Genomic DNA, 21,599 nt, shown 5'->3' with positions numbered 1-21,599 from the left:
TATAATAATCGGTGACATGGGCTGTGAAAAAATTTGTGAAAAAGAGATAGCTTAGCTAAATTACGGCATTCAGAGAAGAGGGGGAGCTTGGCAGGGGTTCGAAGCGATGCGACGCTAGTGAAGGAAGAGTTATCTGAGTGAATAAAACGTAATGCTCGTCACTGGAACTTATTCAATGTTATTAATGAGGTAGGCTTGGTAAGGGTCCCAGATAGCAGATACGTATTCCAGTTTAGGGCGGATAAGGGATGAGTAAGGAAGTTTTTTTTATGTGAGGGGGGGAGGCCAGGGCCAGTATCAAGTTGCACCTCAGAAAACCTAAAGAGGGATTAGCAGAGGATATGGTGTGACTGATATGAGTGGCCCAGGAAAGATCAGATGTAAGCAGGGTGTGCACAGGTCCTTGAAACCTTGAAAACCCTTGAATTTGAAAGTTGTTTTTTCAAGGCCTTGAAAGTGCTGGAATATCTTTGCCGTCCTTGAAAACCCTTGAATTCTTAGCGTTTCGCGGGGTTCGGTTGCGCGACCCGCATTTTATAGCGGTTGAGCGTGGTCCCGGGAAAATTCGTTGCTTGCTTTCCACGACACCGGGATCGCGAAGTCAAACCAATCAAACTTCCTGCGCGAAAAAAAAAAAAAAAAAAAAAAACGCGCGGCCGCTGCGCTTTTTTATTTTCTTTTCTTTCATCTGGCTTGCTTCAACTTCAGGGTTGGCCAAAAGCCATAAGTGGCCACAATGAGGCTGGAGAGCCTGGAGAGTCTCGACCTCTTCGTAAAAAAGGCATGTTGCGCCAGCGTGCTTATTTGCAACGGAAATGCAGTTATATGAAGAGTTAAATTTAGTAGTATTTAATTCTTTCTTTTGCCTTCGTCTTTAGCTGGATTTATTGGCGACCCACTAAAAAAGGCACAGCCCCATATTCCGAGAATTGTCTGTTGGCCACATTGTGCTTTGTTTATGGTCTGTGCCTACTCCGGATGCTTTGTTCGCTGTTTGTTCCCACGTGTCGCTTATGGTGCGTATAGTGACCCAGTGATTCGTGCATTCAGATGGCATAGAATAATGCCCGGGAAATGTAAGTTCCAAAGCGCTTGGCTCAGCAACGACGACTATAAGCTTTGGGTTGCGCCAGATACAGCAAACCCTCACTGCGCAAAATGCACACGCTGCACAAAGGCGTTCAACATTGCTTCGATGGGCGAATCTGCCCTCAAAAGCCATGCAAAAAGTACAAAGCACTGTGGAATCATGCAAATGGCAGCTGGAAACTCGATGGAGAACTATCTGGCAGCAAGCGTAAGCGGGCGGTCCACTGCCTCGGCTCTGCCGCAGGCGACCGATCTAAACAGCGCCTGCAAGTCACATGAGGTGGTTACGGATGCGGAAATTCTGTGGACAATGAAAGTGATTACCTCCCACTACTCGTACAGATCGTCGGCACAAACCGGCGATTTGTTCAATCTCCAGAACTAACTTCACCTAGTCGAATGAAACTGTACGCGCAATAACTTCAAGTACGCGAGCGTCGCGGCTTACGTACAGACTCACTCGGCCGAACGCAACCGAGGAGTCTGGCCCCGTTCACGTGACCGATTTAGCACATTGCTGGCTCGTTGACGGTTGTGCTGGGTTCATAGACTCCCTGGACATAAGTGAAGTCAGTTTTCTTTGTTCTGTGCAATAAAAATAATGTGTGTGATCTACTCTAGTGTTCTTTATTTTTTGAAAGGTCTTGAAAACCTGTACGAACCCTGTGTAAGGTGAAATCTGAGATACATACTTGAAGGAGTGAGTTTTTTTTCCAAAGGAACGCTGTTAAGGGAGTAGGAAAAGATAGAGGGTTTAGAGCGACGTGTAAAAGACACAAGCTTGCACTTACGGACGTTGAGAGACATCTGCCATGTTTTACACCATGCTTGGATGCGGTTGAGGTCATCTTGGATGAGTAGGCGATCTGACAAGTTAGTCACTTGGCGATAGGTGACACAGTCGTGAGCGAAAAGACGAACATGTGATGTTATTGATATAGGCATGTCATTAATGTAAATTAAAAATAGAAGGGGTCCCAGGACTGATCCTTGAGGAACCCCTGAAGTGACTGGAGCAAGAGAAGATGACTGGTTAGCAGTAGCAAGTTGCTGTGTGTTAGTTAAACAGTGAATGATCCAGTTCAGAATCGAGGAATCTAAGTTGAGTTTAGAAAGCTTGTACATGAGTCGTCTATGAGGGGCTTTATCAAATGCTTTGGCAAAGTCAAGGAAGATGGCATCAGTTTGAATGTTAGAATCAAGGTTAACATGTATGTCATGGGTAAACGATAGAATTTGAGTTTCACATGAAAAATCCTTTCAAAAACTGCTGGGATGGGTTGATGAAACAAGTGTCTGACAGGAACTGAATGATGTTAATGTAGATGACATGCTCAATTATCATGAGATGCTTGTTACGGAGATGGGTCGATAGTTGAATGAGAAGTATTTGTCGCCATTCTTGAAAATCGGAACAATCTTGGCCACTTTGCAGTTATTTTCACAATCACTTGCAAGGGATTGTGAAAATATTTTAGCTAATATCACACTAGCTAAGTCTTCAGTGTTTTTTAGAATTTTGCCTTTATGTTATTCATGCCTGCTGATGAAGAGATTTTAAGGTTGTCAACGAGTTTCGCGATGCCTGCAGGTTCAAATACAAACCCAGACATTGGTGTAGGAATAGCAAGAAGAGGAGAAAAAAAGGCTTCGCTACTCTCATGCGTAAATATGGACCAAAAAGCATCATTCAGTAATTCAGCCCATTCGTCATCGTGAACCGATGTGTCACCGTCATTTCTAAGTGTGACTGGAGTATGAGATTTAAGTTTTATGACTTTCCAGAACTTCTTAAGGCCCGTTCACACTCTTGCGACCTCTTAAACCTGGGTTCCTTAAAACTTCTTAAACCAGAGAACACACTGGCGCCATCTATTGGGAAGCAGTGTAAACTCGGCGGTCCAGCATATTTTTTTTTTATTTCTCGCGCATTATCCTTTTTTTTTTGGCTCGAAAAACTTTTGTCAATGTTATAAACGAGCCTTTCTATGGGTATTACGCACATTTGACCTCGGAAATCCCGCAAAACCTTCGCTCTTGTGAAATGCAGTTCCAGGGTCACCGCATAGATGGCGCCACAATGCCAGTGTGTTCCCTCATTCTAAAAACATTTAAGAAGTTTTAAGAGATCTCGTCTCTCTCAGTCATACTCGGTCGCAAGAGTGTGAACGGGCCTTTAGGGTCATTCTTAAGCATACACGGTTTGCATATGGTTTGCATATGGCTAGAAAAGAACTAAACCCTGAGACGAGGGGACTAAATTAACTGGCTTAGCTTTTTCAGGTTTTTTTTTTAGGGATCAGCGTCCCTAAAAATAGCAAAAAGAAAACAATGAGGTAACATGGTGCCCTTCTGAACATATAGAAAACTTAATTTTCAGAGAAGATATGAGCTTCTGTTGAGTGCATGTTCCTTGAACGCCTTCCTTTTGAAGTAAAGCAGTTGTATGCCAATATGTTTCCCCGTGTCCTCTGTTGTGTCACTTGTTGTAACCTATACAGCAATTGAAACAGCTGTCAGTGCTTTTGGTCACAGGTTGTGACAGGCACCTGATGGGACTGGCCCTGATCGCCTTCGAAGACGGGACGCCCATGCCGGAGCTGTTCCTCGACCCTTCCTTTGTCAGGAGGTAAGGGGCTACCCTTCGGAGCACTCTTCCACGCGTGTGTGCTCCTGAGCTCCCATTGGAGTAGCACCTCCAGTGTCCTTAAGACACTTCTTGGTTTGTATTTCTCAATTTTTTTATGAAAGAAAAATGGGAGGCACAAATGGAACAGCAGCACCGTTTTTACTCGGATCTCTGCACAGCTTCTTGAACAGTGCTACGAGTGATTCGGGTCTATAGCCACTAAGTTCATAATATTCGTTATAGATGAAATGACTAGGTATCTCCGGACACATCAGCGTTATGCTCGGACCTTTGTTAAACCCAACTGGTGAGGGTAATGGTTTGACTGGGGGTGACTTCCATCCATTCACTGTATGCATCCAATCTGTTTGCTGTACAAGCATCTATGACCTTATCTTCATCTGATCATCTTATTTTCTTATCTGAAAAGCATGCAATTGTTGCACATTTGCTACTTTGACCCTTTTATTAATTTTTTTAAATACTAGCAGTAAACCTTCGATACCAAAGGCGTTAAAAAGGACATTTTTACAATCAATAAAAGAAAGGAACAGTGCTGTTAGTAGTACTGTACTTCTAGTAAAAATTGCTCCTAGTTATACAATCTTAGCTAAAGCGTTTTTGATTGTTTGTGATCTTCAACAGTCGCCGTTGTTACAGAAAGGCAATTCCACTAATGATATGTGTGAGGTTAAACTTCGGAAGGAAAGCATTAGTCGTGCACGATGGAGTTCTAGCCTTATGAACATAAACTGAGATGAAACGCACTGGGAAAGTAAAATAAGTTTGTCGCTCACAAGTAGGCGATAAAATAACCCCTAGAGTCTAGGTGTGCCTTAAATCAGTGACAAAACATTTTTGTTTTATCTAGTTTTATTAAGCTGTTACTCGCCTGGAGAATCAAGACTGGGCCTTTTGCATGGTTTCCATCCCTCGGAATATTTATTCACAAAGTTTGTAGTGCTACCCAAAACAGCAGTCTTTCAAAGGATGATGAATGTTTTTATTGAGACAGTCAGAAATCCATTGCGATAAACTTAACCGTGCACAGGCCCATTTAATTTGATTAGGTACTCATATTTGTAGGTGTGAGGAAATTGCGTGTTTAGTTCATGGTCCTGCAGCCTTTTATTACAAGAAAGGCCAATGAAACTGCTGCTGCAAAAGGCTGAGGACCAACACTGTTGTGTTTATAACCTAGATTCTCGGGTGTATGGCCTCATCATATGGAATGCCAATGTGCTGCGACATAAATTACCATTATGACTCGTTGCTTGGGGAAGGTGACAATGCAGAGTTGTTGCATTTATTTTCTGCAAGCTTTGCCTATTTTATCGATCTTTTAAATGCAATGGTCCAGCTGAGGTGACCATGTCATCGCATCTGTTTGTATGCACTCTTGTTTTATTATATTTTGATTACAATGTGCAGCAGCAAAGGTGTTGCAGAATCGAAGTATGTAACTAGTGCAATATTAGATGTGGTTATCTTGGTATTCTGTTCTTAAAGAGATTTTTATATGCTTTTGGAATGTTTTAATGCTTGCTCTATGGTATATTTTTTAAAGGTATGTTGTCTTTATATTTTTTAATTTGCATTTTCCATCTTTTTTTTTTAGAAGTTTTGTCTTGCATTGGTTCAACATAAACAAGTCACAAAGCTACCCAGCCCCACCGATTTATGAAAAATTGAATGTTCCTAATAATGCTTCATCCTGTCATTTGGTAGTAACAACTATATAGTCAAGCTGTGATACTTTAATACATTCAAAGTAGGACATTGTATTAAGAGCACCTCAGCACTGACCCTGTTGAATATCGATCCTGTGCCTCTGCCAGTTTAAAGTATCTGGTTAGCTGGATAAGTCCCAGCAGGTGGTAGCTTTGGTGTTAGTGTAGTTTCTGTGCATTTTGTGGTAAAACTGATAGTGTTTGATGATGCACTGTTCTTCTGTTCCTTTCAGTGGTGGCAATGGAAACTTCATCTTATCCACCAGTTGCAATGGTTACACACCCCTCATCGGCTGTGTGGCTCCAATGTGCAAGGATGGCTATGGGGCATTCTACAGTATTGAAGAGACAAGGTCAGTTACAATACTGTTAGTTTGACTTCTGACACGCTGGCTGGATAGCTTTATATCACTGATATGCTCATCGTAATATGAGTATAGAATTCATTAATTTATTTACAATACTGCTACCCTTTCAGGAGTATTCATTTTTAAAAGGTATAAGAAAATAAACGTTGCAGCTTTCTAGGGGTGTTAATTTCGAAAAAATTAATAACAAGTGTATAGCTACCAATCATCATAAGTACAAATTATGCTATCAATGTCATTATAAAAAAACGAAATTCTTTTATGATGAATGAAATTCTTTTATGACATACTTGTGAACCAAAGTTTGGTTCACGAGTGTGTGGCTCGGTGAACTTTCCTCTGCTCGAATAAAGCTGACTGCATTTAAATTTTGCGCGTTTGCCGTCCTTTTGTTGCGAAACACTCAATAGCCCCCGCCAGACAACACCGTGCTCTGGGCATTTCTTGTGAGTCGAAACGTCCAAGTTGCACATCAAACGGTATGTGCGATCCAGCCGATTGTGCGAAACTACCAATGCACGTAAACAAAAAACTCATTGCATGAACCATGCAAAGAGGTGCGACTTATATACCAACTTTTCTAAGAAAAGTGCTCAATATACGGATGTGCGACTTATAGTCCGGAAAATACAGTACCTAAAAATATCAAGATTTAGATTGACTGATCGACTTTGATTCAAAATCGATTTAACTCATGGAAACTTCCTTCCATGTCCAGATCTGAGGAATGTTCTTATATTTAGAGATCAATGTGTGTGCTTTTCTCTGGACATTTTCAGAGTCATCATCGCCATATCTGCCTTTAGGGACAGCACAGAAACCAATGCCAGTGCCCTGTACAAGGAAATAGTGCATTCATTTACGGACATGCAGAGCATCCTGCTCGCTGCCAAGCTCTAAGTCTCAGGGGACCCATGAGAGCTGGAAAGACTAGGCCTGAGATTCTGTGATGTATATTTTTTTATGTGCGCCATTACCTATTTTTACACACTTTACTACATGCATTTTATAGGATATTTTGCATGTGTGTATGTGTGGTATGTGCATACTATGACAGGTTCCAGGTAACCGAGAATTAAGGTGCTGGGGTCCAACAATATTTGGTAAGTCACAACCCATCATGTGGGCAATGTGGTTATTAAGAAAAAAATTGTATAATTTTAAGATGGCAAGTAGGCTAGTTGGTTGTACATTCTTTAAGTAAAATGGCTAATGACAGGGACAAAAGATAGATGCTGACAGGACACGGCATTTTAGATGCCAACAGGACACGCCATGTCCTCTTAGGATCCACCTTCTGTCCCTGTCTCTAGGCATTTTACTTCACATGTATAATATTAATGACAATGTTGTGAAAAGCTTTGCATTGTTTCACTCCTCTTCTTAATCCACTTCGCCCTATGGAGCATGCTCAGGAAACTCGGTCACCTTTTTCACATAAGCAGTTCCAGGAATGAGCATTATTAAACAATTTTTTAAAAGCTTTTTTTTTTTTTTTTCCCAGTTAATTTTAATTTGTTTAAAGTGAACTCATAGAGTTCACTTTGCAGCTGAAAGTGAACTCATAGAGTTCACTTTGCAGCTGAAAGTGAACTCATAGAGTCAGTGCACTTTCCTTTTTCTTTTTAATTGCAATTTTTGTCTTGTGGTTTGAACAGTCATTGTATAGCACTTCTCTGCCTGATTATACTGTCCTCGTACCAAAATGGCAAGCTTTAAGAAACCATATTATTTTAATTTTGCTAAGTGTCACACTTGACAGGTATTCAATACCTACTTGAACACTTATGCTTGAACACTTATTCTTGAAGGCATCTGTCGTTTTAGAATAGACGAGTAATTTGTGCGCTCGACAATCCTTTTTGTTCGTTTATTGAGACGCATCGCATGAATTTGAATTGTCACAAGCACGAAATTGGTCCTTCACTGCACTTTTGTAACTGGCACTGCAGACAGGATCGAATGCTGATTGAAATTTATCACCATAACGCTATACGTTTTTCCTCCAGTCACATTCATAACTCGCAAGGTGTTTTCGTGTCTGTGTGTATGTCCTCCACCCCAGCAAAAATTGCGAGCGCGAGCCTTGCAGCCTTTACAAAACAGACCTGTGATTGGGGCATGGTCTCACGGTCCGGAATGTATTTTACATTACGAACTGTGTCATACCAGAACTCGTGTGAAGACATGTGTTGGTCTAGTATTTTAATTAAAAAATAAAATATATGACACAATGTCTTGCCTTGCATCGTTTAATTGGGTCTTGTTTGGAACACCATTGAATCCCCCGCATCTCTGAACCTGTTTGTTCTTGGAAATGGTGGGAACTGTTGGGTGAGGAGAGCGTCCTTTCCTGCTCTGGGGTCGAGAGATGACAATTCTCCCACGATCGCGCAAAGCGGCAAAGCATGACAAAAGGCTTCCAGGGTTGTTATTTTCTATTCCTTTTTTTAATGCTAAATTAGTATTTTGTACATGACTTTTAGCCTTGAAAAAAGTGAATGAAGCGTGCAAGGTCGGAGAGAGTTGGTCACCTGCCAAACGTCTGCGCCACGAGCTCTGCCAGCCACAAAACACAACTGTGAAAGAAGAAAAAAGAGACAGAATCCAAAAAGGTGGGCAAGAGGACGACAAGATGACCATTTATTTTCCAGCGCCACAACGCTACGGAAGATGCAACAAATTACTGAATTTTGACAATGGGTCGTTGGCTTTCTCGTTGCCGCCATTATTTTTTTAGGCGCGAGTCGAGCAATCAAGTTGTCGGGAGTATTTGAGCAATTCTTAATTAACTGTATTAATGGACATCTCTCCCCGAAACGTCGTGTATTAAAGCCTCTACTGCTGTTCAAACATTTTTCTACGTTTAGCAATTCTTAAGCTGGCTTACTCATTCCTGATTACACAGAATAGCCATATGGAGCAGTCCGAAGGAGAAGGTCATCATATGCGCTCTTGAAATGCTTGAAAATGTGTAGAACAACTGTGATTTGTTTTTAACAGTTTGGTCAGGAAGGATTTCGATGTCCAATCTGTTTTCTCTCCCCCCTCGGCCCCCCCCCCCCCCCCAAGAAAAAAACAAAACAGTTGTAATGATTACATTATTGTTGTAAGCTGTTAAAGGGACATTGACAGGGTATTTATGCTCGCCAAGGTTTTTTATTTGTACATGACATGTGAGAGCCCAGCTACCCAGAACACAATTTGCGACTCGAAATTCGTTTTCTTTCTGCCCCAAAAAAGCCGATCGAGAACTGGCCGGTTTGAGTCGCGCTCACTCTCTTCTTTGTGATCATGTGCCGTTTTCTATGGTTGGGACAACCACCAAATATAATCAAGTCGTGGGTCATCGAAGGCACACACTCAATATTAAAAATAGAAAAGAAATATGATACCCATTTTTTTGTGGCTTGTAAAAAGCCGCAAATATTTGGATTGCAGAAAAAAAAAAAAAAGAAAAGTCACTGCCATGTGACTTTTGCCAACTCTCGGCATCTGTACCTCCTTTCCAAAAAACACTCGACCCCAGGGGCAACAAACCGCTTTCGAGCCCAGTCACCGAGTTTGAGGCACCGGCGTCCCTCCTAACCCTAACCGAGTGGACTGTGATTTCAACAGGCGCAGCCTGCGTAGGCGCAGTTTCAAACGCTGTTGGCGGTTAAATTCTCGTATTTTCCCGCTATATTTTGTGTTTAATGGTACATGTATGTCCCCGAGGACATTGAGAAAGCATTGTGCCACATTTAAAAAAGCAAAAAAAAAAAAAGCTATTTTTGTTGGGTACGCGCGCGACAGAACGAATGCGACTAGTATGTATAGTTCTAATTATTTATAATGCAAAGGGGCAAGCGAGCTGGACAAGAATTACGAAATCAATCCCTGGAGAAGGGGGACAAAGGACAAACACAAATCTCCAAACACAGCTAGGTGACTGGTGAGCGACCGAAAAAATCCGCCTGGTCCGGGTATCGAACCCGGGACCTCTCCATTACACGTCATTTCGTCATTCTTGTCCAGCTCGCTTGCCCCTTTGCATTTAATTGCATTATAATTATAACATTAAATTGCAAGCTTCACCCTTGTTGGTGTTCGACTGGTGGCAGCTGATAAAACCCGTTTGCTCTACTGACGTCTAACCCCTGGTTAGCTCCACGTGTAATGGAGAGGTCCCGGGTTCGATACCCGGACCAGGCGGATTTTTTCGGTCGCTCACCAGTCACCTAGCTGTGTTTGGAGATTTGTGTTTGTCCCTTTGTGCCCCTTCTCCAGGGATTGATTTCGTCATGTATAGTTGTTTTTTTTTTTTTTTTTTTTTTTTTTTTTTCTTACGATAAGTTTTGACGGCGCCGCGGGATTCGCCGCTTGTGAAACGACAAAGCGCTTTGCTCAGCAAAGCGCTTTGTCGTTTTATCTTTGGGAGGGGGAGAACAATGTTCGCAAAATCGCGTCGAGGGTCGTTCGACGTCCTTCACCTCTTTCGCTTCCCGTGAATGTAATGCAGAAAAACTTGAATGGCAGGCACTTACCAGCCTTATTTCTCACAATGGAAGATAAAACAAAAAGAGTATGCAGCACGCATAAGACAAAAAAAATTAAGTGGAAACTTTCAAGAGGGGCGAGAAAACGTCAAATGCAAAACCGCAAAAACGTAGGTAGAGAACCGCACTGAGTGGGTCTTTACAGTCGTCACAGCAGTCACAGTCCCAGAGAGCGGCAGAAAATTTCTAGCTGATAGAGGGCGCGAGAGTCGCGCCAGCCGCATCAGCAACATGGCGGCGGCCTAGGAGCATTTTTTGGACATCCTCCCCAGTGCAGTTTCGGTTTCGAGCAGTTGCGTTTTTTTAACCCTCTTAAAAATATATGTGATGCTGTAGCAAAATATTGATTGGATAGTCTTGACACCTTAATAAATTGCCTGGCAAAACATAAAAAGTTTTGGGGGTGTCAGTGTCCCTTTATTGCCCAATCTTTTGTTATTCAGATTCCCCCAATGTCTTTAACGCGACTCAAATTAATTTTTAATAAAAATTCTAACTTCTTTTTTTATTATTGCCAAGGTCTTTGGTGTTCTGCAAGAAACTGCTGTTATGCATGGTACCGAATAAAACTTCAATCGACGAGTGAAAGACGATGAGCAGCGAAAATGTGATTGGTCACTCGGCGCTGAGTAATGCGATTGCTGCGCCGTTTACACCCACTGATCTCAATGACAATTGCTGGATCGCGCTTGCCGCTCCCGCAAGTGAAGCCACCGGACGCAACCCCGCTGGGATACGATTTCCCGTTTTGCAAGCTTTTTGCTGCGGTTTTCCAGCGTGCTGTAGACACGTTTTCTACTCGTTCGTCGTCATTCGCCGAGGAATTTTTTTGAGACTCTGTGTATTGTTGAGACTTGCCGTTGTGAAAACGTGGAAAATTTTACGAAAGTGCAGTGTCTCAGGAAAAAGGCACAACGTGTCGAAAGGAAGGGCTGGCGGCGTGTTCAAAGCTTCCTTGGCACGCCGAAGTGCCGTGTCTCTGTGCCTTCGCGCGCTTGGATACCGACCAAGAACCGACGCCGTGTGAATGTGTTTAGCGAGTGCAATGTGCGTGAAGCCGTATCAAAAGGTACAACTCGTCGAAAACGTGTCGCCGGTGTCGCGGCGTGATCAAAGCTTCCTTGGCACGCCGAGTGATGCATCTTTGTGCCTTCGCACGCTTGGATATACCGGTCAAGAATTGACGCCGCGCCAAAGTTCTGAACGCGTGTCGCGCGTAGATGCCTTTAGATCATTTATATATATCGGCCACGGAGTTATGGATCGTCCAGCTGTTCCGGTGAGTTGCTATCAATAAAAGGTGGAGATCTGTACGTGTTCTTATGTACTATATTAACCATGGCTATGTCCCAAATTTACTCTAATAGATTCCCTGGGAGCACAAATAGGGCAACGTTGTGGAGCCAGGGGGGTTTTCGAAAGCAAAAGTACAAGACGGCGAGAAGGAAAATCTTTGAAGCGCGGCCGATATGGTCGTGTGCTATCTGTTGACCAATTACAATTAAGCGAGCCACGCTCAAACGTCAAGTGCAATTAAGTAGGTTGATAATAAGCCAGCACTGATCAGTGATGAGGAGCTGTTGTGCACGGTATTGTGTAAATCGTCTAAGGACGAAAAAAAGACGTACCTTCCCCCCATCTTCCGTCGCTAGTGGACGCTGGATTAAGCTCGTTCCTAAACCGCGAGGGGAAAAGACGCTGATCCAGAAGCACGAACAGCTTCACGCACATTGCACTCGCTAAACATACACACGGCGTCGGTTTTTGGTCGGATCCAAGCGTGCGAAGGCATAGAGACACGGCACTTCGGCGTGCCAAGGAAGCTTTGAACACGCCGCCAGCCCTTCTTTTCGACGCGTTGTGCCTTTTTCCTGCGACACTGCACTTTCGTGAAATTTTCCAAGTGTTCACAACGGCAAGTCTCAACAATACACAGAGTCTTCAAAACACTTCTTCGGCGAATGACGACGGACGAGTAGAAAACGTGTCTACAGCACGCTGGAAAACCGCAGCAAATGCTAGCAAAAACGGCAAATCGTATCCCAAGCGAGTGAAGTCCGGTGGCTTCACTTGCGCTGCAGCGAACAAGCGGGGAAGCGCGATCCAGCAATTGTCATAGAGATCAGTGTTTACACCTAACTGCGCCAAAGTCAACTCATGTTTACAAACAAACCGGAGCGCCCGGAGCGCCCCTAGCGGACGCCAACGGCGCCGCGCATGCGCGATGGGGGTGTTGGCAAGAAGCTCGCCGTCGCCCATAAACAAACCATTGAAATGCGATGTTGTCGGCGTCGGTGTGAGTCCCCGCGCTCTTTTTTTGCATTGGAATTGTTGATTCTACATCCTCCTAACGATGTCTGACTACTTGAGCGGCGTCAGCGAAATAAACGAGGCTCGTTACACCGCAAAACTTCGCGTGAACAATCTGAAATGCGGCGATTCATTCCGCGTGGACGCAGCAGAATGTACGCTAAAGCCTGATTCACATGATGAGATTTCGCTCACAATTTTCAGTAGCGACGTCGCTTGGACTGCAAAAGTAGCGAACCGTAGCTGAGATGGTCGACGTCGACACTGAAAATCGCAAGCAGAATCTAACCAAGTGAATCAGGCATAACAAGTCGGTGATGGCCTTGTACCTACTGTTTACGTCGAGCCTGGTTACCAACCTTCAAACTTAAGTCTTTTGAGGCCTACCGGGCCCACGTTTGGTCTACGGGCCGGTGTCTTCTAAAAGAGCAGACGACAAGCAGAAACGTTTGAAAGAGCAGATGAAAATTCGAACGATCAGGCGACCGTTTGAACTTGAAGACGCACTGAACGTAGTCCGCAGGTGGTCCGTACAACTTGACGGTTTTCCTGCGTTCATTTTGGAACAAAACAAATAAATCCGATGTCCACAAGTATCCGTGAATTCAACCCAAAATGCTTCCCGCCCAAGCAATCGTGGTCCGACGGCGTCTGGTTTTCCCTTTCACGGCACATATCCACGCTCTCGGACGAACCGAGCGCATGAAAACTGACTTTCAAACCTTTCTCGGCCCTTTTGGTACAACCCCAGTCGCAGCATTTTGACAGGAAGGCAGATTTTTGTCTGGTTCCTTTCAAAACAACGCAGGAATACACGTCTCACATGGGCACTTCCGCCCACAGCCTCGGATCGGAAGTTCGCCTGACGCGCCACCACCGCGCCGTGACGTAACAGAGATGAGTTCGTGTATACACGTTTGCAAGTCCGGTCTCAGGGCGCCGCCATCTTGCTCAGTTGGGTGCGCTCTTGGGCGCGGCCATAATCCGATTACGACGCCTTAGCAAGGCTTCATAATCGGGTTATAATAATAATAATAATATCTTTATTCAACCCTGGAGGGTTGCGGCACAACAGAAAGGCCATTGGCCCATACCTGAGGCCTGTGGTGCCGCACTACTACATATTGTGAAAAAGAAACAAATAAATAAATATGACAATGAAGCGTGCAAGGTTTTTTTCCATGGAAGATCACTGCTGAAGGAATTCCGATGCCTCCTTGCATCAGGCTTTAAAGGGATAATACAACGAAATTTCGGTGCTCATTTTTTTGGTCTCTATGTGTTCAAAGGAGCAGTATTACATGGAACATACCAATATCTTGTTAAAAAAGTCTCGAAAAGGAATTTTAATACGAATTAAACGATTAGCAAAGAGCACCTGGTGGATGTCGCTAACGCCTCGTTTGTAATGCTCGTCTAGGAACCTTGACAGCTAGTGACGGAGGTTGTCTCGTCTCCGGCCACGACGAGAGAAGGGGGAAAGGAGGAACTCCCCTCTTCCCGAGAATCCCTTTTGTGTGTCGCAGAAGTCGCTATTGTCCCCCTAGAAGATTATAGAAGATTAACCCGTCACTCAATATTCGTACAAAAGCAGCCGCTTCGGTGGCTGGTACGACTAGGCCATCCTCTCTACGTCAGCTTCGCCGTAGCTTTGCTCGTCTTGAGACGACCTACGTCACGATTGCGTTGGATGTCACGTGCTCTAAGCTGGGCCTTCTCCGAGCGCTTGCCAGAGTGGGCCGTTTATAACGAAAAAATACAGCCACCAGGATCAAAATACAAACGTGCGATTGTCATTTACAGATATTGTGGAGCATATTCAAAATATTTTTGAACACGACGGGAATATTTCAAATTTCGTTGAAGTATCCCTTTAAGGTCCTCCTTCTTCCGGGGTGGACAGTCGGTCAGCGTCTTTGGCAGCGAGCGCCAGAGGGTTACACACTTCACCAAGACAGAGTTCTGGTGACGCACAGTGCGACCGAACAGTGGCTGTAGCCCACCAGATCTAGTAAGGCGCAAGCTTTTAACCAGCAGGAGCTCCTGATCTCTTGGGAGGAGGCTGTCAGCAAGGAGCCGGAGTGACGCAACCTGCCGGCGAAGTGCTAGGGGGTTCCACCCCACCATCCTCAGAAGTTCTTGCGTGGACAGGTCGCGGTAATGTGGCAGGCCAGGGGAAGCCTGGCACCGCAAGACTGTGTAGGCGGCACGCCGCTGCACACTCTCGAGGGACGCTTTCAGTGAATTCTGGTAAGGGTCCCAAACTGAAGCAGAGTACTCGAGTTGTGGGAGCACTAGAGCAGTGTACAGGTCCCGCAATGCACTGGGGCCAGCTCCTCGGGTGACTCGACGCACAAATCCGAGCATCTGGCGGGCTTTTGAGGTCACCTCCCCAATGTGCGGCGAAAAGGTTAATTTTGAATTTACTGTCATACCAAGAAGTCTTGCACGGTTAGTGGCGGGGAGTTCCTTTCCGTTCAGCTGGAAACTGTGCTGTCTGGTTTTATGGCTTCTTGATGTGGTAATGAGGGTTGATGAGCATTTGTTAATGTTCAGGGGGAGCTTGTTTGCCACAGACCAATCATGGACGGTGTTGAGGTCGTCCTGAAGTTGCTGATACTGGGAGGGATTCTGGACTGGGTGCATAATTGCCAAATCATCTGCATACAAAAGGGGTGTGCACTGCAGGGAAGACGTCACATCGTTGATAAAAATGCTGAGCAAAGTCGGCCCAAGAACACTTCCTTGAGGGATTCCTGACAGGACTTGTTTGGGGCTCGACACTGCGCCCCGGAATACAACTCTTTGGGAGCGATTTCGCAGAAAGTTAGAGATCCAATTCTCAAGGCGGCCTGTAATGCCCATCTCGGATAGCTTGCGGCGCAGCATGTTGTGATCCACCCTATCGAAAGCTTGCTTAAAGTCAAGCTGCAAGAGTTGACAGGGGATGCGGTTGTCGAGGTGAGAGCTTAGGGTGTAAACTGTTTCGGCCAGGGCTAACTCACAGCTACGACCGGGCCTAAAGCCGTACATTATGATTCGTCCGAGCGCACCTCAGCCAAGCAAGATGGCAGCGCCCTGAAACCGGACTTGCAAACGTGTGTACCTTGATTCACCCGAGCTGATGGGACCAGTCATACAGCGTCAAAAGCGCACCAACATTGTGTTCGTCATGTTTCTGTATGTTTTCTATTCTCGCTGAACCAAGAATGTACAGGGAGTACACGGTGGTTAGTGCTTTTAACGCTGCTTGATTCATCCCATCAGCACGTAGCATCAGCTGCAAAGTACAATGTGTGCATGTGTGCCCCCCCCCCCCCCCCCCCCCCCCCGAACAAAAAAAAAAAGCACACAAAAAAAAAACTTTTTTGTTTTTTATGCAAAAATAAAGCATGCATCGGCGAACATACATTTTCCGCCCAAACGTGGTGCTATGTGAACCAGATGGCGAGTGTTCAGAGCTAACCGTAGTATCAATCAAAAGTGGTGATTTTCTTAATTCTTTTTAATGGAAAAATGGGTCCCGTTTTTGGCTAAGTGGCGCTGTTCGGCTCCATGTACTCAAGAGCCTCTGTCGGCCGCCATGTTCCCGCTAAAAGTTTCTGAAAATTGCTTATAAACGTTCGTGAAGGTAATGGTTCGTTCTGAAACTTTGGCATTGGGTTCGGACGGCTAGGCGCTACATTTGGGTGAAAAATGAGAGTTTGACAATGCGTTGATTATTTTGAAAAAAAAAACAAAAAAACCCACTATATTTTTTCTTTTTTGCAGGGAAAAAGGGGGGGGGGGGGAGGGGGGTACGTTGTATATGTTTTGTTGTATTTCAACCAAGATGTGAAAAATGTGCGTCGACTTTTCGAACTGTTAATTTATTACAGTAGGGTCAGGCGTGGCGTAGTTCTAGTGAGCGTATTGATTGGCTTTTGTCCGAATAAAAGCAGCAGACCGAAGAAAAGAACGGACCCGTGGTCGGTCAAGCCGACTAGGAACATGAATGAGAACACCAACGATCCGGTTATAGTCAAAGCTCCACTCGTCTACATCAATTGACCTTCTCAAGCAATTATTTGTAAATTCTGTAGATATTATTGAAAGTTAAATTGACTTACTTTTCCACAAACGTACAAATTGCTCAAATTTGTCCACGAATCATTATCTGCATAATCTGGCATTTGCTGTATTCAGAAATTGTACCCCAAATCAAACCTCGCAGTCGGTGTGCCGGTTTTTTTTTTTTTTTTTTTTTTTTTTTTTTTGCATAGCATGATGGCGAATTATAAAGGCCTGTTCAGACATACACCTTAGCACTACCTTGGTGACATTTGCGCTAGATTTGTGATGCAGCATTGCATCAGTGCTCTAAGTTGCGTTCAAGTCAGTGTTGCGCATCAACGCTGTTCGTATTGTTGATTTAGCACTCGCAAAATGGCATCAGTCGGGGTATGACTAGGTGAGGGAATGCAACGGAGCGTGCAGCGCGACTTCGAGATAAATACACCCCAGGCACATGTGCGCGAACGGCATTTACACTACAGTAACTTACAGCTCAAGAAGGTAGGGCAAAGGAAAAAAAGGCCGGGGAGTACGAAGCAGACGGAACGCTGGAGAAGAGTGGGGTAAACCTCCTCCTCTCTTTAGCGTTCCATCTGCTTCGTCCTCCCTTCGGTTCTCTCGCCCCTGTTGTTTTCTTTGTACTTATAACCGTTTTGTTTAAGTGACTTAAACTACTTAAACTGTGATACACGCTGCGGTTGTTCACTTGTAAGCACGGAAGTAATGTTTGCGTCAGGCATGGGCAATATCGAAGATACATGTATTTTTAATACTATATTTCGATACATTTTCTGTATTGGTATTAGGTATCGCTTGCCAGAAGTGAAAGTATTGGTATATCGGCTTCGAGAATACATTTTTAGTGTATCGTGTATTTTAACAATACTCGATACTTGAACAAAAGAAAAAAAAAAAGGATGTGCCACAGATTTTGGAGATGCTGTGAGACCTTGGGCCAGCGGCGCTCGCTCAGGCGGTAGCAGACTGAAAAAAGGGATCCGTTGATCACTTTTTTCAGCGAAGCTGTTTATGGCTAGGGTCCCGTGGATTTTTCGTGTGCGGCAACAGAAATGACGTCACGGCTTTGTGACGTCACGACTTCGTGTCACATGACGTCAGTTTCGCCGCTAAATTTAGTGGCGAAATATTTCTGCCGAATTTGGAGGGGATATTTTTTTGCTAAATTTAGCGGGGAAACTGACGTCACATGACCTCAACACAAAGTAATTTCCCTGCTAAATTTAGCGGGGAAATCGACGTCACATGACTAACACTAATTCAGTTTCCCCGTTAAAGTTATCGGGGAAATTTTCCCGCTAAATTTAGCGGGAAAGTTGACATCACGTGACCTCAACACCAATTCAGTTTCTCCGTTAAATTTAGCAGGGAAAATGACGTCACGACTTCGTGTCACCTCACCCATGAAAAAATTCAGCGGCAGGAGGAAAAAAGGAGGAAGGACGCGCACCGTCCGCTCTTTGTCGTCGTTCCAAGCGCTTGCGTGCCCACTTTCCTTACCTTCCGCCGGGTGGCGGTCCCGTCACGCGCGTCTAGTTTCCTCCGGCTCCTCGGGGCGGCGAAAGTCCTCGACATGTGTGTGCGGACCGTTCGTCACGATGACCAACGACCAAGACTATAGATGGGTTCGCACATTTGTTCGAAATTCCGTGTCGTGTGCTGAACAGCTTTGTACAGAGTGAAATGGATCATAATATTTATCCTTTATCCATTGATAAAAGCCGCTTTCATCAAATACGACACGACAACGTGCTCATCTGCTGTTGTAGAGAGGCTTTTTTTCCCCCCCTCATTTGCTTCGCTTATAGCACGGCCGCGTTGCCTGTCTCTTCCGGGCCGGCGGTTTGAGCGAGTGCTGAAGTAAAGGTAATATCTAAATAAAAGTGATTAGCAAAATAGTTTTTCGCCTAATAAAAGCTTTCAGCCATCTTTTGTTATTTTACCTTCTGGCTTTTTAACGCATAATGTTCAACTTTCAAATGGCTGTTAAACACGGTACTGGAAAAATAACTGTTCGGCTTCCTTTTAAGCCACGAAGCAAGCCGGTAAATACTGCAGTAACAATTAAGCGAAAAGCATCACAAAAAGTTCCAAGTTTACTTATGTGTATAGTCAAGCGCTCAGAAACCAGTTCGCATAATGAACACTAGTTAACACAACTTTCTACGCTGCTTTTGGAAGCGATCGTTTAAACGTCGCCATGGCTTCAGTCCAGTGCTAAAGTTCTAACGCAACCAGCTGCGCCGACAATGGAGCCCTATAGAAATTCGTATGGCCGGATTCGTTCAAGCCCTTCCGAAAACAGTCCGCTATATCGAATACACTAAATACTTCAGAAGCCACTAAAAAATTTCGTTACTTAGCTAACCATATTACCAGCTTTATTGATGTGGGCGATTTCAGTTATATATCGATGATCCAGCATCGAGTATCTACATCGGAAATCAGTGTCGGTTCTGTATCTTGTATCGGTATCGGAGATGCAATTTTTAAAGGTATCGAATAACGGCATAATATATATATTAAGTATTGTGTTTAGCTTTGGTTTGCGCATGCTGACGGCATAGCGATTTCTTGTTCCGACAAAAGTGTTTAGAAGCCAGTCGAGCTGACCAATATTTTACAGCGGAGCTGTTAAGGGCTAGTTTCCCCAGCTTCGTGTCCGTGGACAAATAAATCTCGACGCAACCCTCTGGACAGCTACCGCCATCTATGAACGACGGCGGCAACCAGACAGCCGGCTTGCTAGTTGTCTGGTTGCCGACGTCGCTCATAGGTGGCGGCACATAGAACAGCTCCGCTGCTCTTCCTTCTTCACCACAATAAAAAGACCAAGTTATTATTATTATTATTGTTATTTTGGTGCTGCCGTGTACTGCAGTAAGTGTTGCGGTCGTTCGGGTCTTGCGTCACGACACCCTCCGAGTTTGAAGGTTTCCGTCAGACTCATATTGAGCTAACTACCTTGGCATACCACTTCGCGACTTTCGTAAAGGTGCCAAGCACTGCAATCTTCGCTCAAGCAACGGTGTACAATTTTTTTTTTTTTTTTTTTTTTTTTGCGGTCAAATTAAGGTATACGTTTTACAGGTGTTTTACTGCGGGCGTATTAGTATTCAAAACCTTCATCGTATTTTTTTTTTCAACTTTTATTTTTCGTTTAAGTTGGGAGCCAATGCGCCGGGAAAATTCATCCCTTCGGGTGCGCCATGGTGGGCTTGGGTTGTCGCATTTTTTCGATAGTCAGGTTGTGTCACGATTCATCTTTTGGGAAGATCAAGAACACCGTTTTATGCGCACATCATTCCAAAAAATTTGCCATCGAACCTTCCTTCTTTTTTAGTGTCCGCCAAGAGTGTAGTAGCTACCCCTGTAGGTTGTTTGAAAGAGGTCGTCGCTTCCCTCATCTTCTTTTCAGCGAAATTTTCGTACGAATACCTCGCATCTCTCGGTAGGAAAAGGCTCTCCGTGACGTTATAGAGTCTGCTCCCGCCACCTTTTAACATAGGCACTATTTTGCAATGCAATAGAAATGATGTTCTTTGACGTGTAAAGATGATGTGTGTTCCCCCATCCACAAAATCGTTATTTTTCAAATTGCACAGCGCAGCCCCACAGTCAAGGTTTGGCTATGGGAGGAAGGCATTTATGTACCATGGTTCGTCGATAGTTTGCTTTGCAAAAAGCCAGAAACTATTAAACATACGTTAATATTAAAACACCAAATATATATATATATATATATATATATAGTGAGGCAACGATGTACGCAAGAGAGCCACTCTCAACCTTGGATACCGTTTTACCCTATGTTGATGACACGGCACATGACGACCACACCGACGAAGTTCTTTACCGCGCAGAGGAAGCAAGACAACTGTCCAGGATTCATACACTACAGACGCAGCAACATCAAACCCTTCGTCATGCCGAAACCCACACTGATGTCGCGTACCAAGTAGGCGACGAAGTTCTTCTCTGGACGCCGCTACGATCTCCTGGGAAGAGCGAGAAACTTTAAAAACACTTCAACTGGCCTGTATCACTTTAATGTGATGCCATTTGGACTTTGCAACGCTCCAGCCACCTTTGAGCGTATGATGGACTCTTTACCCCGCACCTCCACCAACCTGTGAGGCAACGATGTGCAGGTTTAATCAGATGATCGGAGGATTGTAGATGACGGTCAGTGCCGCAGCGCAGCCAGGCGAAGTCAGTCTGAATCGAATCGCGCGGGCACTCTGCGGCCGACACTTGAGCGCGCCACTTGAGCGCGCCACTCGCGCCACGTCGTCGTCTTTCCTAACAATATATATATATATATATATATATATATATATATATATATATATATATATATATATATATATATGTGTATATATATATTAGAGGGGGGGTGCGCTATGTACTTTAGCGGGTGCAGTATGTACTTCAGCGAACACCGAAAAAATAACCGTTTATCAGTCCAAGGAAGATTTGCCTTTTTAACTCTCGAAGAAAAGGACGGCGTCCCGTATGATGCGCTTTTGCTCTTAGGGTCATATAGCACCTGGAAAACCAGAAACGCGGTGCAGGCTAGAGCACTATTGAGGAGTTTCAGCGACGGTGTCACCGCCCTGGCGGCCGGTCGCCGAAGGAGAACGAGGGGGATAGGTTCGCTGGGCGTCGGCTTGGTGTAAATGCGTTGGCCGCGATTGTAGGCTTATAAACTTTGGCAGCAAGAATATTACGCGGCTCTAGTGTTCCGGTACGAGCAACAGAGGTGACACGATCTGCTACGACTAGCTACGACCACCCGCCGCAGCGATGCAGGCGTCGAAGGAGCGCAACCTGTGTACTACGCACTTAGTCGCCGTCGCCCGCC

The 21,599-nt window shown here is 44.6% G+C and overlaps 1 protein-coding gene across 1 annotated transcript in view; it reads left to right on the top strand.

Moving 5' to 3' along the window:
• Positions 1–8,050, top strand: part of LOC8052006 (peroxisomal carnitine O-octanoyltransferase) — a 41,841-nt gene extending 33,791 nt beyond the window's left edge. The window contains exons 14-16 of the mRNA XM_029979007.3: positions 3,625–3,718; positions 5,682–5,801; positions 6,596–8,050. Coding sequence (XP_029834867.3) covers positions 3,625–3,718; positions 5,682–5,801; positions 6,596–6,716 — 335 coding nt within the window. The 3' untranslated portion in view covers positions 6,717–8,050. The remainder of the gene's footprint in view (positions 1–3,624; positions 3,719–5,681; positions 5,802–6,595) is intronic.
• Positions 8,051–21,599: the final 13,549 nt, after the last annotated feature.

This window comes from Ixodes scapularis, unplaced genomic scaffold (genome assembly GCF_016920785.2).
Source record: "Ixodes scapularis isolate PalLabHiFi unplaced genomic scaffold, ASM1692078v2 PGA_scaffold5__190_contigs__length_132052651, whole genome shotgun sequence".
Classification (NCBI taxonomy): Eukaryota; Metazoa; Arthropoda; class Arachnida; order Ixodida; family Ixodidae; genus Ixodes; species Ixodes scapularis.
The sequence above is the reverse complement of the archived record's forward strand: the minus strand, read 5'-3'. Positions and strand labels throughout refer to the sequence as shown.